This window comes from Physeter macrocephalus, chromosome 21 (genome assembly GCF_002837175.3).
Source record: "Physeter macrocephalus isolate SW-GA chromosome 21, ASM283717v5, whole genome shotgun sequence".
NCBI lineage: Eukaryota > Metazoa > Chordata > Mammalia > Artiodactyla > Physeteridae > Physeter > Physeter macrocephalus.
The window spans coordinates 6034096-6047944 of NC_041234.1; the positions used below are offsets into that span (position 1 = coordinate 6034096).

Here is a 13849-nt window from a genome sequence, read left to right on the forward strand (position 1 = left end):
GGCCATGGCTCACGGGCCCAGCCGCTCCGCGGCATGTGGGATCTTCCCGGACCGGGGCACGAACCCGCGTCCCCTGCATCGGCAGGCGGACTCTCAACCACTGCGCCACCAGGGAAGCCGCCTCACAGTATTTTTGATTGCAAACCATCGGTACTTCTGTTTTCTCACAAAACACTGTCCTCTTTCCATCAATCACAGCAGTGATTCAGCATTTCTTTAAAATGTGTTCCCAGTCATCTCAGGGATTTTCCTCCAAGACTGCCTTTTTGGATATACAGTAAGTTTTCATTTCATAGCCAAACTGTAGTGTAATCTTTCTGAAGATGAGTTAAGTGATAATTTCCTAGCCAGGCAACCAACTCATTTGAAGGGCTGACAATAAGAACTGCTAGATCAAGGTCACACATGGGCAGGCAATGGCATCTACATCGTGACTGTGCCTGGCTGACAGTTTTAAGATGAATTCCAATTTCAGAGATGTTAAGATGTAAAAAAAACGTGCTTCTTAGATTTCATGAAACATGGTATGTAAATTGTATTCCTAATAATCCAGATTCCCCAGCTGCTTGTCACATCCACCTTGTTTATGTACTTTTGAACAATTTCAATGAGATTTGCCTGCTGTTCCCTCCTCAGCGCACCTAGGCTCTAATGTACAATGGTGTATAAGCCAAACTCCCCCACTTCCTTCTACTGCACTTTGCAGCTGGAGTACAAAGTACAAAACTGTACTTTGATACCGTTCTTCTCAACCTTGAATGTGTACACGGATCACCTGGGAATCTTGTTAAAATGCAGATTCTGTTTCAGTAGGTCTGAGAAGGGACATGAGAGTCTGCATTTCTGGCAAGTTCTTAGGTGATGCCCACACTGCTGTTCCAGGGACCACATGTTGAGCAGCCAGGCTTTGCTACATCTAAGAGCATGGTATGTCATTAAAGAAATTCAGCACCTCTCCAGGTGCATGGGTGGTTTGTTTTTCCTTCATTTATATTATTATTTTGTTGAAAACCCGTATAGTGCAAATGTCATTGTATTGGGTATGAACGAAGATTTCTCAGGATGAAAAGAAAAAAGGAATTTTATATGTCCTCTCTTATGGTACAGGGAGAGGTATTTCTTCCCCTTAATTTGTTTTCTGAAAGATTTGTTCATTTGGTTTTCCCTTGCCTTTCTCCTCAGAAAACTTGGGCAACTTGAATTTGTTAGGAAATCTGCATGTAATTGCAGATTAATAACCTACCCATTAATACCACATTAGTTCATTGTGATTAATAGCATCTGTGTGAATACTTTATGAATTAGTAATGACGGACTATTTGCTTTAAAGTGTCAAGAGAACATTCCATGTAAAAAGGCACTACCCATAACAGGAAAATTAATTATAGGCTGGTTGGATAATAACTTGTCACAAACAAGATATGTTTGTTTGGAAAGCCTCATCGGTGTTGATATTTGCACAGTGAGAGATACTTTTTAAAACATGCATGGACCTTTTAATTTATAAAATGAGAGGGGAATTTTATTTTCAACAACAGTTAAGATAGGTATGGGAGCTTATATTTATGAGAGAGAAACACACACTCACAAATATGTGCTAGTACACTCTCAAGTTTGCCTGTGTCACTAACCAGACTTCCTGTAGTGACCTTTTAGATTGAGTTCCAAATTGAACTGCTTCTCCTACCTGCTGTCTATCCTGAATTCATAAATTCACTTCCCCAAGGCCCAAGCGTTTCTTGTTACTAATTTTATTCCTTTAGCAAATCATTTGTTTTCTCTATGGTTCCTCATTCTAATTCTGTGATGTTGCCATCATTGTTTATTTCTGTCTTTGCCCTACATCTGAGGAAGCGAAGGTCAGGAAAATTATGTGAGTTGCCCAAACCAATCCAGCCATATAATTTGTCCCCCACAGATTATGGGTCCAGCATTTCAAATGTCTCCAAATTTAACCCAGGCGGAAAGAGCTGCATGAGCAGAGGCTCTGTCCAGCTGGTGCCTTTGAGGAAACCCAAGAAGCCCAGTGTGATTGGAGCTCGGAGTTGGAAGGGAATGGGGACACAAGACAAAACTGAAGAGAGAGGAGGGACCAGAGCACATAGGCCTTGTAGGCTGTTTAAAGATTTTAGCTTCTGTCCTCGGGCAGTCGGAAGCCGTTTGTAAATGTCATCATGTCAGGGGTGCCGGTGAGCGATGCCTTTTGCCAGAGCGCGCTGGCTGCATGGCTCGGAGGAGGAAGTTGATGTACGGAGATCAGTTCTGAAGGCCCCAGCATGCTGTTCTGTTTTCTAGCTTGGGATCCAGATGAAGGTAGAGTTTGTCTTCCTTGTTACAGAAAACCTCAAGCATTATTGGGTATCCTTTTCTCTCCTTTCTTCTACTTTCAGCATGAAGGGTCATGTGTCTTCTTTGTAGCCCACCCCCCCTTTTTTTGAAACACTCCCAGACACCTGGAAGAATCAGCTAGGGGAGCTGCAGCCACAGCCAGTGGGTGCGGAAGTTAACTTTTGTCCCACCAGCCCTCTTGCCCTTTTGGGTCCTCTGCTTGTGCCAAGGATGCTATTGCTTCCTTTTTTTTTTTTTTTTTTTTTTTTGCAGGAGAGGATTCTGGACAGAGAAAGAAAAGAGAAAAGAGAGCCCAGCTCTGAACCCCTCACTGTCAGAAACCCAGTTTTAGAGGGGCAGCTGCCCTTGACCACACACTGTGGTTTGAATAGCCAAGAATAGAACCTCTGCTACTCTCACCTCCTCATGGAAGGTGGGAGTGAAAACAGGGGTTAGTTGGGAAGTGGCTTTTTAAACCTATGTTTACAGTGTTTTGATGCCACTATCATAGATGAGAGAGGAATCGTGAAGTCTGGAGCTCAGATTTTTTAGGATTTCAGGGATGCAATATTTATCTCACTCTTCCTCTCCTTAGGGTGTGGTATAAGCAGGAGTTGAAAATAGCTATCCTGTGTTGTTTTTTTCGTTTGGAAGTCTTTCTGGCATAGTGCTGATTTTTTTTTTCCTTCTTAAACCAGTGAATTGACTCTCACCTCAAACACGTATTGCATTTCATCTTTAAGAAAGAACTTTTCAAAGCCGGGTTTTTCAGAACTGAGGACTAAGACCTAAATGGGCCAATGCAAGGAGAGTGTTTCCAGGACAAAACAAAGTAACGTTCTCCTTGAAGAATGTTGATGTTGAATTAAAATGGAGCTACAGAGTGAGGAAACCAGCAAAGAAAGGGTAAAGCGTCTGATCTGACATTGGGTCAGGTGGGGAATGGGAGAGGAGGAAATCTGGGCTGGTGATGTCCTGGGGTCACAGGCATCAAGAAGGACTGCTGATAACTGTCAACTATACCTTAGTAAAGCTGTGGGGGAAGGAGGGCTGGTGAGTGCTGTTGGTTGAAAGTAGTGGTTCTCAAAGTACGTTTCTCCAACTGCAGTATCAGCATTACCTGGGAATTTGTTTGAACTGTAAACTCCTGGCCCCCACCCCAGAGCTATTGAATCAGACATTCTGGCAGAAGGACCCAACACTCTGTGTTTAAACAAGCCCCTCTGACAAACCCACAGCCAACATAATACTCAATGGTGAAAAGCTGAAAGCCTTCTCGCTAAAATCTGGAACAAGACAAGAATGCCCACTCTTACCACTTCTATTCAACATAGTATGCCCACTCTCACCACTTCTATTCAACCTTGTGCCAAGGATGCTATTGCTTCCTTTTTTTTTTTTTTTTTTTTTGCAGGAGAGGATTCTGGACAGAGAAAGAAAAGAGAGCCCAGCTCTGAACCCCTCACTGTCAGAAACCCAGTTTTAGAGGGGCAGCTGCCCTTGACCACACACTGTGGTTTGAATAGCCAAGAATAGAACCTCTGCTACTCTCACCTCCTCATGGAAGGTGGGAGTGAAAACAGGGGTTAGTTGGGAAGTGGCTTTTTAAACCTATGTTTACAGTGTTTTGATGCCACTATCATAGATGAGAGAGGAATCGTGAAGTCTGGAGCTCAGATTTTTTAGGATTTCAGGGATGCAATATTTATCTCACTCTTCCTCTCCTTAGGGTGTGGTATAAGCAGGAGTTGAAAATAGCTATCCTGTGTTGTTTTTTTCGTTTGGAAGTCTTTCTGGCATAGTGCTGATTTTTTTTTTCCTTCTTAAACCAGTGAATTGACTCTCACCTCAAACACGTATTGCATTTCATCTTTAAGAAAGAACTTTTCAAAGCCGGGTTTTTCAGAACTGAGGACTAAGACCTAAATGGGCCAATGCAAGGAGAGTGTTTCCAGGACAAAACAAAGTAACGTTCTCCTTGAAGAATGTTGATGTTGAATTAAAATGGAGCTACAGAGTGAGGAAACCAGCAAAGAAAGGGTAAAGCGTCTGATCTGACATTGGGTCAGGTGGGGAATGGGAGAGGAGGAAATCTGGGCTGGTGATGTCCTGGGGTCACAGGCATCAAGAAGGACTGCTGATAACTGTCAACTATACCTTAGTAAAGCTGTGGGGGAAGGAGGGCTGGTGAGTGCTGTTGGTTGAAAGTAGTGGTTCTCAAAGTACGTTTCTCCAACTGCAGTATCAGCATTACCTGGGAATTTGTTTGAACTGTAAACTCCTGGCCCCCACCCCAGAGCTATTGAATCAGACATTCTGGCAGAAGGACCCAACACTCTGTGTTTAAACAAGCCCCTCTGACAAACCCACAGCCAACATAATACTCAATGGTGAAAAGCTGAAAGCCTTCTCGCTAAAATCTGGAACAAGACAAGAATGCCCACTCTTACCACTTCTATTCAACATAGTATGCCCACTCTCACCACTTCTATTCAACCTAGTATTGGAAGTCCTAGCCACAGCAATCAGAGAAGAAAAAGGAATAAAAGGTATTCAAATTGGAAGAGAAGAGGTAAAGTTGTCAACATATGCAGATGACATGATATATATAGAAAACCCTAAAGACTCCACACAAAAACTACTAGAACTGATAAATGAATTCAGCAATCTTGTAGAAGGATACAAGATTGACATTTGTTACATTTCTGTTACATTTCTTTACACTAACATTGAAATATCAGAAAGGGAAAGTTAAAAAAAAATCCCTTTTAAAATCGCATAAAAAAATACTTAGGAATAAACCTGATCAAGGAGGTGAAATACTTATGCTGAGGACTGTAAAACATTGATAAAGGAAATTAAAGATGATTCAAAGAAATGGAAAGCTATCCCATGCTCTTGGGTTGGAATAATTAATATTATTAAAATGGCCACACTACTCAAAGCAATCTACACATTTAATGTGATCCCTATCAAATTACCCATGACGTTTTTCACAGAACTAGAACAAATAATCCTAAAATGTATATGGAACCATGAAAGACCCAGATTTGCCAAAGCAATCCTGAGGAAAAAGAACAAAGCTAGAGGCATAACCCTTTCAGACTTCAAACAATACTACAAAGCTACAGTAATTTAAACAGCGTGATTTTGGCACAAGAACAGACATACGGATCAATGGAACAGAATAGAGAGCCCAGAAATAAACCCACACATCTACAGTCAATCTTCGACAAAGGAGGCAAGAATATACAAGGGAGAAAAGACAGTCTCTTCAGCAAGTGGTGTTGGGAAAGCTGGAAAGGTGAAGTTAGAACACACCCTCTCACCCTACACAAAAATAAATTCAAAATGGCTTAAAGACTTAAATATAAGACATGACACCATAGAACTCCTAGAAGAGAATATAGGCAGAACGTTCTCTGATATAAACATACCAGTGTTCCTTAGGTCATTCTCCCAAGGCAATAGAAGTAAAAACAAAAGTAAACAAATGGCACCTAATCAAACTTACAAGCTTTTGCACAGCAAAGGAAACCATAAACAAAACAAAAAGACAACCTACTGGGAGAAAATATTTGCAAATGATGTGACCGACAAGGGCTTAATTTCCAAAATATACAAACAGCTCATACAGCTGAATAACAAAAAAACAAACAACCCAATCTGAAAATGGGCAGAAGATCTAAATACTCATACAACTCAATAACACAAAAAAAACCCAATCAAAAAAATGGGCAGAAGACCTAAATAGACATTTCTCCAAAGAAGACATACACATGGCCAACAGGCACATGAAAAGATGCTCAACATCACTAATTTTTAGAGGAATGCAAGTCAAAACTATAATGAGGTACCACCTCACTCCAGTCAGAATGGCCATCATTAAAAAGCCTACAAATAACAAATGCTGGAGTGGGTGTGGAGGAAAGGGAACCCTCGTACCCTGTTGATGGGAATGTAAATTGGTACAGGCACTATGGAAAACAGTGTGGAGACTCCTTCAAAATCTAAAATAGAGTTGCCATATGATCCAGCAATCCCACTCCTGGGCATATATCTGGAGAAAACTCTAATTTGGAAAAGGTACATGCACCCAACGTTCTTAGCACTATTTACAATAGCCAAGACATGGAAACAACTTAAATGTCCATTGACAGATGAATGAATAAAGAAGATGTGGTATATATACACAATGGAATACTACTCAGCCATAAAAAAGAATGAAATAATGCCATTTACAGCAACATGGATGAGCCTAGTGGTTATACCAAGTGAAGTAAGTCAGAAAGAGAAAGAGAAATACCATATAATATCACTTATATGTGGAATCTAAAATATGACACAAATGAACTTATTTATGAAACAGAAACAGACTCACAGACCTAGAAAACAAACTTATGGTTACCAAAGGGGAAAGGGGGGGGGCAGGGATAAATTAGTTTAGGATTAGCAGAAACAAACTACCATATATAAAATAAACAACTAGGTCCAACTGTATAGCACAGGGAACTATATATTCAATATCCTGTAATAAGCCATAATGGAAAAGAATATGAAAGAGAATATATATGTGAACAACTGAATCATTTTGCTGTACACCAGAAACTAACTGAACATTGTAAATCAACTATACCTCAATTAAAACAAAAGCGAAAGCAAGCCCCTCTGATGATGCTGATGCATGCTCAAGTTTGGAAACCACTGGTTTAGACTAGGACATAATGTGAAGTCAGGCTTTCGGGACCAGCTAATTTTGTTTTGAGCTAACCTCACCAGGCCGCCTACCTATGACTAGGGGCATCAGGAGTGTGTCACTGGTCACAAATATGGTTACAGGGCAAAGGGGGTAGATGGCTCAGCACAGGGTCACTCCACCACTGCAAAAACGAGTCTTGATATAACCAGAGAAGGCATTTCTTCCAGTTATGATGGAGAGCTCTGTCCAGAAAGTCCATGAGGACTGCCTCTGGTTTAACCACCTGGGGGCCTTGTTCTCACACAGGAAAGTGACTTGCAGAATTTTACTGGGTACCTGACGGTCAGATGAGCAGGAGTCAGGGACCTGGGTCCAAATCCAAGCTCTAACTTTTACTAGCTGAGTTTCCTTGGACAAGTTATGACAGTTCTTGCCTGTAGACTAGGGTTAATGATACACGCTGCTTAGGGTTGGTGGGGGATTAATTGAGGTCATGTGCAATATGCCTGGCACAGAGCAGGTGCTTAATAAATGAACGCTGTCACCAGGATCCTTGGATGTCTCAGGACTGCTCAGGAAGGACCTCTGCGGGGGGTATGTAACCATACATGGCCTTTTCTTGTAATGTTAAGATGGTAGAAATAGGCAGGAAAAATGTAATTAAGATTTGTACTATAGGAAAAAAAAAACTGAAGATGAATTTTAATGACTCTGAGTTCAGCACAGGCCTTACATTGAATTATCTGCTAAGATTCAAATTATCTAAATAGGAAAGCTATTTTTATGAGTTAAAACATTATATTGGCAGATTCATTGTAATGCTATGCTATCAAAGAGTGATGTTAAAATTTAAATTATTTTGAAGTGTGACCCTGGTAAGTGTAATCCTTAAAAATTCACTTATAAGTGCACATAATAAAAGAGTTAGCTTCTGTGAGACTTTTGTAGTGTCTGGCAGTTGTATAAAATTGATTTCATTATGGACAAAGAGGTCTTTTGTGTTGAAAGGGGAATATTTTTATGTTATTTGGTAACCCATGATTTAGATTGATGAGTTAGAGGTTTTTAATGCCCCTAAAAGAATCTCTGCCCCTTTTTCTTAAGCTAATGCCAACCAACAATTATCATTTATGAGATGATCATAAGAAATGAACAGAGAAAAGCATTCTGACAGCTTCTCTACCTATGTTTGGGTGGGAGTTTTCCAGAAGAATGAGAAATATCAGCTCTTATTGTCTTTTCAGTATGTCAAACAGACTCAGTTAATCCCATGCTTGACCGGCTATGGGGCTGAGGAACTGCAAAGTCGAGTGTCACACAATTCGTGTGAAAACATGAGGGTTATGGGATCCACAGACCATGACTTAGTTAACTTGAATTTTATTTTTTAATGAGAATACCAATGAGCTTTGCAAGCTGATTTAGAGTCTCCACATCTAACTGCATTAGAACTTAATACCCATGAAGTGTGAGTTAGAAAAACGAAATTTTTCAGTACGGTAAATAAACTGAGGAGGCTGGAAACCAGATTGAAGTCTGTAGCCTGGAAAATCAACAGAGACTAAAAATAGTAAGATTAGAGGCGACATTCAACCATGGACCAGCCAAAGGTGGTTTTTAAGTACCACCAAAGGAGAAACCAGGCCATCATATGATAGGTTTAAAAAAATATGTGTCTGGAGAACATTCTGTTTCTTCTGTAGGTGTGGAAGGGCACACCTTCCCTTAAAATGTAGATTTGGTTTTCCAAAGTTTTGATTTTTCATGTTCTTTCTCTTGCTAGAATTAAGAGGACACTCCCACTGATTTCTAAGGGAAATGCTGGCTTAATCTACGTGAAATTGAGAATTCACCTTGATGACATTTGACTGAAGGCTTTAGAATGCAGTTGCTGTTTCTAAATATTAAGCAAATCATGCAAACAGCTCTGGCGAGCTCGTAGCAAGTAGCCAGAGGATCCCCTTTAGAAAAGGCACATAAAAGGATTACAGGGTCTGGAGAAAGAACACAAAGGAGCGTGTTCTGAAATAATCCTTATGCTCTGGGAGCCATCTTGTTTAAATGGCGTCACCTTAACACTGAGGTTCTTGCTAGGTGTTTGCTCACAGGCCTAAAACTTTGTGCCTGTGGAGTTTTTGAAAACAGTATTAGTTGGGAAAGTCCTAAATATTGCAAAAACTCCAGATGACTGGCCTGAGCTGTATGTGACTGTCGTGAGCTCTTGACTTACCAGGGGACTGCCAAGTCCTTAGGAGTATCGTTTTTCTTTGTTTGGAATTCCCTCTTCTTATTCCAGAGCTCTCAATAAAGGCCCTGTGTGAGCAGGAGAACGTGCACTGAGTGAGTAGAATTGATAGTCCTGTCTGGCTTCTGCGGTTAAAGGAGGTTGAATGCCGGTAAGTATCCCCTCCCCCCCGCCCCCGCCATAGAAGAGCAGGGAAGTGGAGGTGGATGGTCAGCCCGAGACCACTGGTGAAACGAGACTTACGTAGCTTAAAAACCGGTATTCACAAAAACAAATGAAATCTTGGATCTCATTGTATGATATGCGGACTGCAATGTGAGAAAAGGAGATTATGGATGTTAGTATAATTAGGACATTGCTGATTATAAAAAGAAATAACAAAATAAGTCCAATTTCTCACATTTCCTTTTCATTTGGGCGAAAAACTCCCTCAGACTTTCCTTGACAGAAATTCAACCCGGCAAACATTGAATACCAACCATGCCAAGCGCTAAGCCCTGGGTGTTCAAAGATGAATGTGACTCAGTCCCTGACCCAGAGAGCACTTAATCTAACAGAGAATAGCCATTGTTAATGCCGATTTTCTGCACCAAAAGTATTTTTTTGTGATAATATTTGAGGCCCAATGACCAAAAGTATCTTCTTTATTAAAATTCTCACATGATTCGTCCCCTGTGAGGCCAAGCCTGTGTTACAAAGGCATGGGCAAAACCAATTTCTATGTGGACTGTAGATCCAAATGTGAAACAGTAAAGATTCCAGAGGAGAACATTAGACTCTATCTTCATGACCTCAGGGTAGGCAAAGATTTCTTAAATAGCACACAAAATATGCTTACCAAAGATGGAAAAAGTGGTCACATTAGACTACATTAAAATAATTTCAGTTCATTACATGATACCATTAAGAAAATGAAGTCTGGGGAATGGAAGAAGACTTTGCAATACAAATATTCAACAAAGGATTTGTGTGTAGAGTATATAAAGAACTTCTATAAATTAATAAGAAAAAAGGTAGATTACCAATAGAAATGTGGGAAATAGAGTTGAGTAAGCACTTCACAAGAGAGGATGTTGGTTGTCTTGATTGGAGATAGTGACTGGAAGGGAGCACAAGGGGCTCCAGGGGTTCTGGTCATAATGTTGGTTATGTGGGTGTGTTTACTCTGTGAAAATCCTTCAAATTATGATCGGTGCACTTTTCTGTAGGTATGTTATAATTTCATTGAGAAAGTGTACGTAAAGAAAAGGCCTTGTTGTCTAGGATGAGGAATGTGGCAAAGTATTTTCAGACGTTCTCTCTTGTTGGAGCATTGCCTCTACTATGGAAGCAGAGGAAATGTTGAGAGCATGGGCTTTTGCTTGGTTGGTAGGGCAGGTCCAGTTTGTGCAAGAGTCCTACACAAGGCGTGCCAATGTCTTGGGTTAGCAGAAGGCCTTTGGCTACCAATATCCTGAGAAGTGAGGAGGAAAAAACATTTATGGAGAAAGCACTAGAGACAAGCTTGATTACTTCACAATTTCTTGTAGAGCTGACTCAGCCTGGAAGCCTGTTTAAGCCACCATTGATTGATCACTTACCATGTATTGCGGCATTGAGATAGGGACTTTCTGTGCATTAAAATATTTGATCCTCACCACACCCCTGGAAGGTAGGTGCTATTATTTGTCCAGATTTACAAATGAAGAAACTGGGGCTTAGGGAGAGTAAGTAACTTGCTTAAGTTCCAGCCTGAAAGTAGCAGCAAGCTGCAAATGGAAGAACCCACATCTTTGTGATTGAAAGCTCACCCCCTTGACTTTATTATTTTGCCTTTTTGGGGGGCAAAACCAATTTTATCTGAGCATAGTGAGAAGAAAAAATAATTACCCTGTATACACACACACACACACATATATCAAATTTTGATGATCATAGGCACTTTGAAACTGATTTTAAAGTCTGAGGTTTGTTGTACTATAGGTTATGAACTGGAGTTTTCCTTCTCTGTTGTAACATGGTTAGGAGCACCTGGATGGGGGTGAGAGGAGACTGAGAAATCTTCCGAGAAACAATGCAGATTATCATGGGAATACATTTATATGGGTGACCCATGAGCCCTTCTCAGTGCTTTAGGGACATTGTAATAACCTGAGTAATTGCCTTTGATAGGCTTTGTTTTCTGCTCATGAATGACTCTCCAGGTTAGATTTTATACTTCTTACCACTAATAGAAATACAGAGATACATAAAATGGATGCAGCCAACTGACTGTCACAACATTGTCTGCATATCAACATTCTCCTGCCTGCTTGGGTTTGAAGAGAAGGAGAGGAGAAGGGAAAGGGTATGATAAGGAACCTGTGTTAGCTGAATTTGTTTCAAAAGCCAAATTCTGGTACAGAAGCCAGAATTTTGACACATAAAACTTATTGATATTTGTGTACCGTTAGGGTTTGGGGATTGCCCTACTTAGCATACACATGTCCTCTTTTCCCCTTCTCGTGATACATAGAGCGCCTTGGGTACACACTCAGGTACATATTTAATATTTTGAGTTCTTTTGTTCCATGGCTTATTTTTGTTCCCCAGGGTGTTCATGTTTGCAGCCTGTGGAGTGTTTATAGCATCACAGTAACAACGCATCCCCAAATGAAATTTGGATTACTTACTTTCAAATGTGTCTCCCCAATGACTGCGGAAGCAATATGGTGGAAAGGCACATTATCTGATTTGAATAGAAATATATGTGGGTATGATTTTAGAGATTTCTATTTATTAAAAAAAAGAAATCTTCTTTTATCCTTGGGGCTAGTTACCCCACTTTTATTGCTGTGATAATACACAAGAAAGAAACAAGTTGAAATAATTGAAAATGCCCACATCGAGCTCAACTTATTTAGTTTGTCTTAGTTATATGCACTTGTTTGATGTACAGATGCTTATAGAAAACGGGACAGAAGCTCTGGGTTCCTTTTTTTTGAAATGTAGAACTTGTAGTTTAGAAGTAGATTCTGCTTTAGGGAATATGTAGTTATTTATTAATTTGATTAGCACTGTACATTGTATCTTGAAGCTATTCAAAGTACTGTAGGAGCATCTGTTGTACCATCATTTGGAGGCTGCTAGGTTGTTTCAGGAATAAATACCAAATGCCTTGACAACTGCAATTTGACATAGCTCGACGTAGGCAGTGCCATGGTGCTGTGTGGGAATTCTTTGTCTTGGCTTCATGTTGGTAAATTGATATTCTCAGGTACATCCAAGGTGTTATTTTGTGGGGAGGGTAGTTTTTATTGAGTCTTGGCTTTCCTAGTTCCTTATTTAATGAAATAGTGACAGCTGTCATTTTCTACCTTCAAACAATAGCATCAGTGATTTTATAAACAGAAAATCATTTTCCAAGTGGGCTTGTGTCCATGCTGGCAACCATTTTATATACATGGCCTCATTTTAAATGGCGAGGACTTTGAATGTGTACGTGGACAAGTTTTCAGACAATTTGGGTAGGCTTTACATTGTTGCTTCTCCATTTCCTGTCTAAACAACGTCTTCCGTGTCCACAGCATGTTTATGCAACACTGAATAAAACTTCTAATGGGAAATTTCTTACAGGTGACCTCCCTGAGAGGCTGGGCTGTGAAGAAATCTTAAGAAACCCGACCCTGATGAAATTGCCTCCGTTGAGAATATTACTCAGTGCAGAAACAAGGAATAGAATTCAGTTATTTTTGGTTCTTGAAAAAATGAATTCTGGGTTTTTTTTGTGTGTAGTTGGCAGAAAACATTAACCCCGGCAGAAGGCCCAGTCTCAGTTGGAAATTGAACTTTTGGTTTCTTTGAATTAGGAGAACCTTGGAGAAGAGGATGTTAAAATATTTTTTATATGAACCTCAAGCAACTTGGAATCGGTTCTGCTGTCTGCATATCTTTTATAGACGTATCTTTTCCAGGGTTGTCTGTCTCTACATTTAATTTTCTGGAGGCTGGGACTGATTATCAAATGACCTCCAACTCAGCATCACCTGTGGCTGGATACTAATGAATCCTTTTTTAACCTTCCTAGCGCTTTTGGAGAAATCAATCAGTAGAAGGCGGGACACCGAAGCCATACAGAAAGCCAAAATCCTTTATTCATCTTGCATGAATGAGAGTGAGTAATAAAGAAAATAAATAAAATAATTTACCACCCTTATTTTTCAGAGTTCTATTGATGTTTAAAGATATTGTTTAAGGAAAAAGAGAACTACTAAGAATTCTACTAATATTTAAAGGTGTTGCTTAAAGAAAGGAGCTATTTTCCAAGACTGGATTTTGACTACCCCTGCCTTTTAAAAAAAATTAATTAATTAATTAAATTTTGGCTGCATTGGGTCTTCGTTGCTGCGCCGGCTTTCTCTAGTTGCGGTGAACGGGGCCTACTCTTCGTTGCGGTGCACGGGCTTCTCATTGCAGTGGCTTCTCTTGTTGCAGAGCGCGGGCTCTAGGCACACAGGCTTCAGCAGTTGTGGCTTGCAGGCTCTAGAGCACAGGCTCAGTAGTTGTAGCGCATGGACTTAGTTGCTCTGCGGCATGTGGGATCTTCCCGGACCAGGGCT

The 13849-nt window shown here is 40.4% G+C and overlaps 1 protein-coding gene across 1 annotated transcript in view; it reads left to right on the plus strand.

Annotated features, from left to right (window-relative positions):
* PHEX (phosphate regulating endopeptidase X-linked) overlaps positions 1-13849 on the plus strand; it is a 195435-nt gene that overhangs the window by 26784 nt on the left and 154802 nt on the right. The window contains exon 4 of the mRNA XM_007126588.1: positions 13318-13404. Within this exon, the coding sequence (XP_007126650.1) occupies positions 13318-13404 (87 nt within the window). The remainder of the gene's footprint in view (positions 1-13317; positions 13405-13849) is intronic.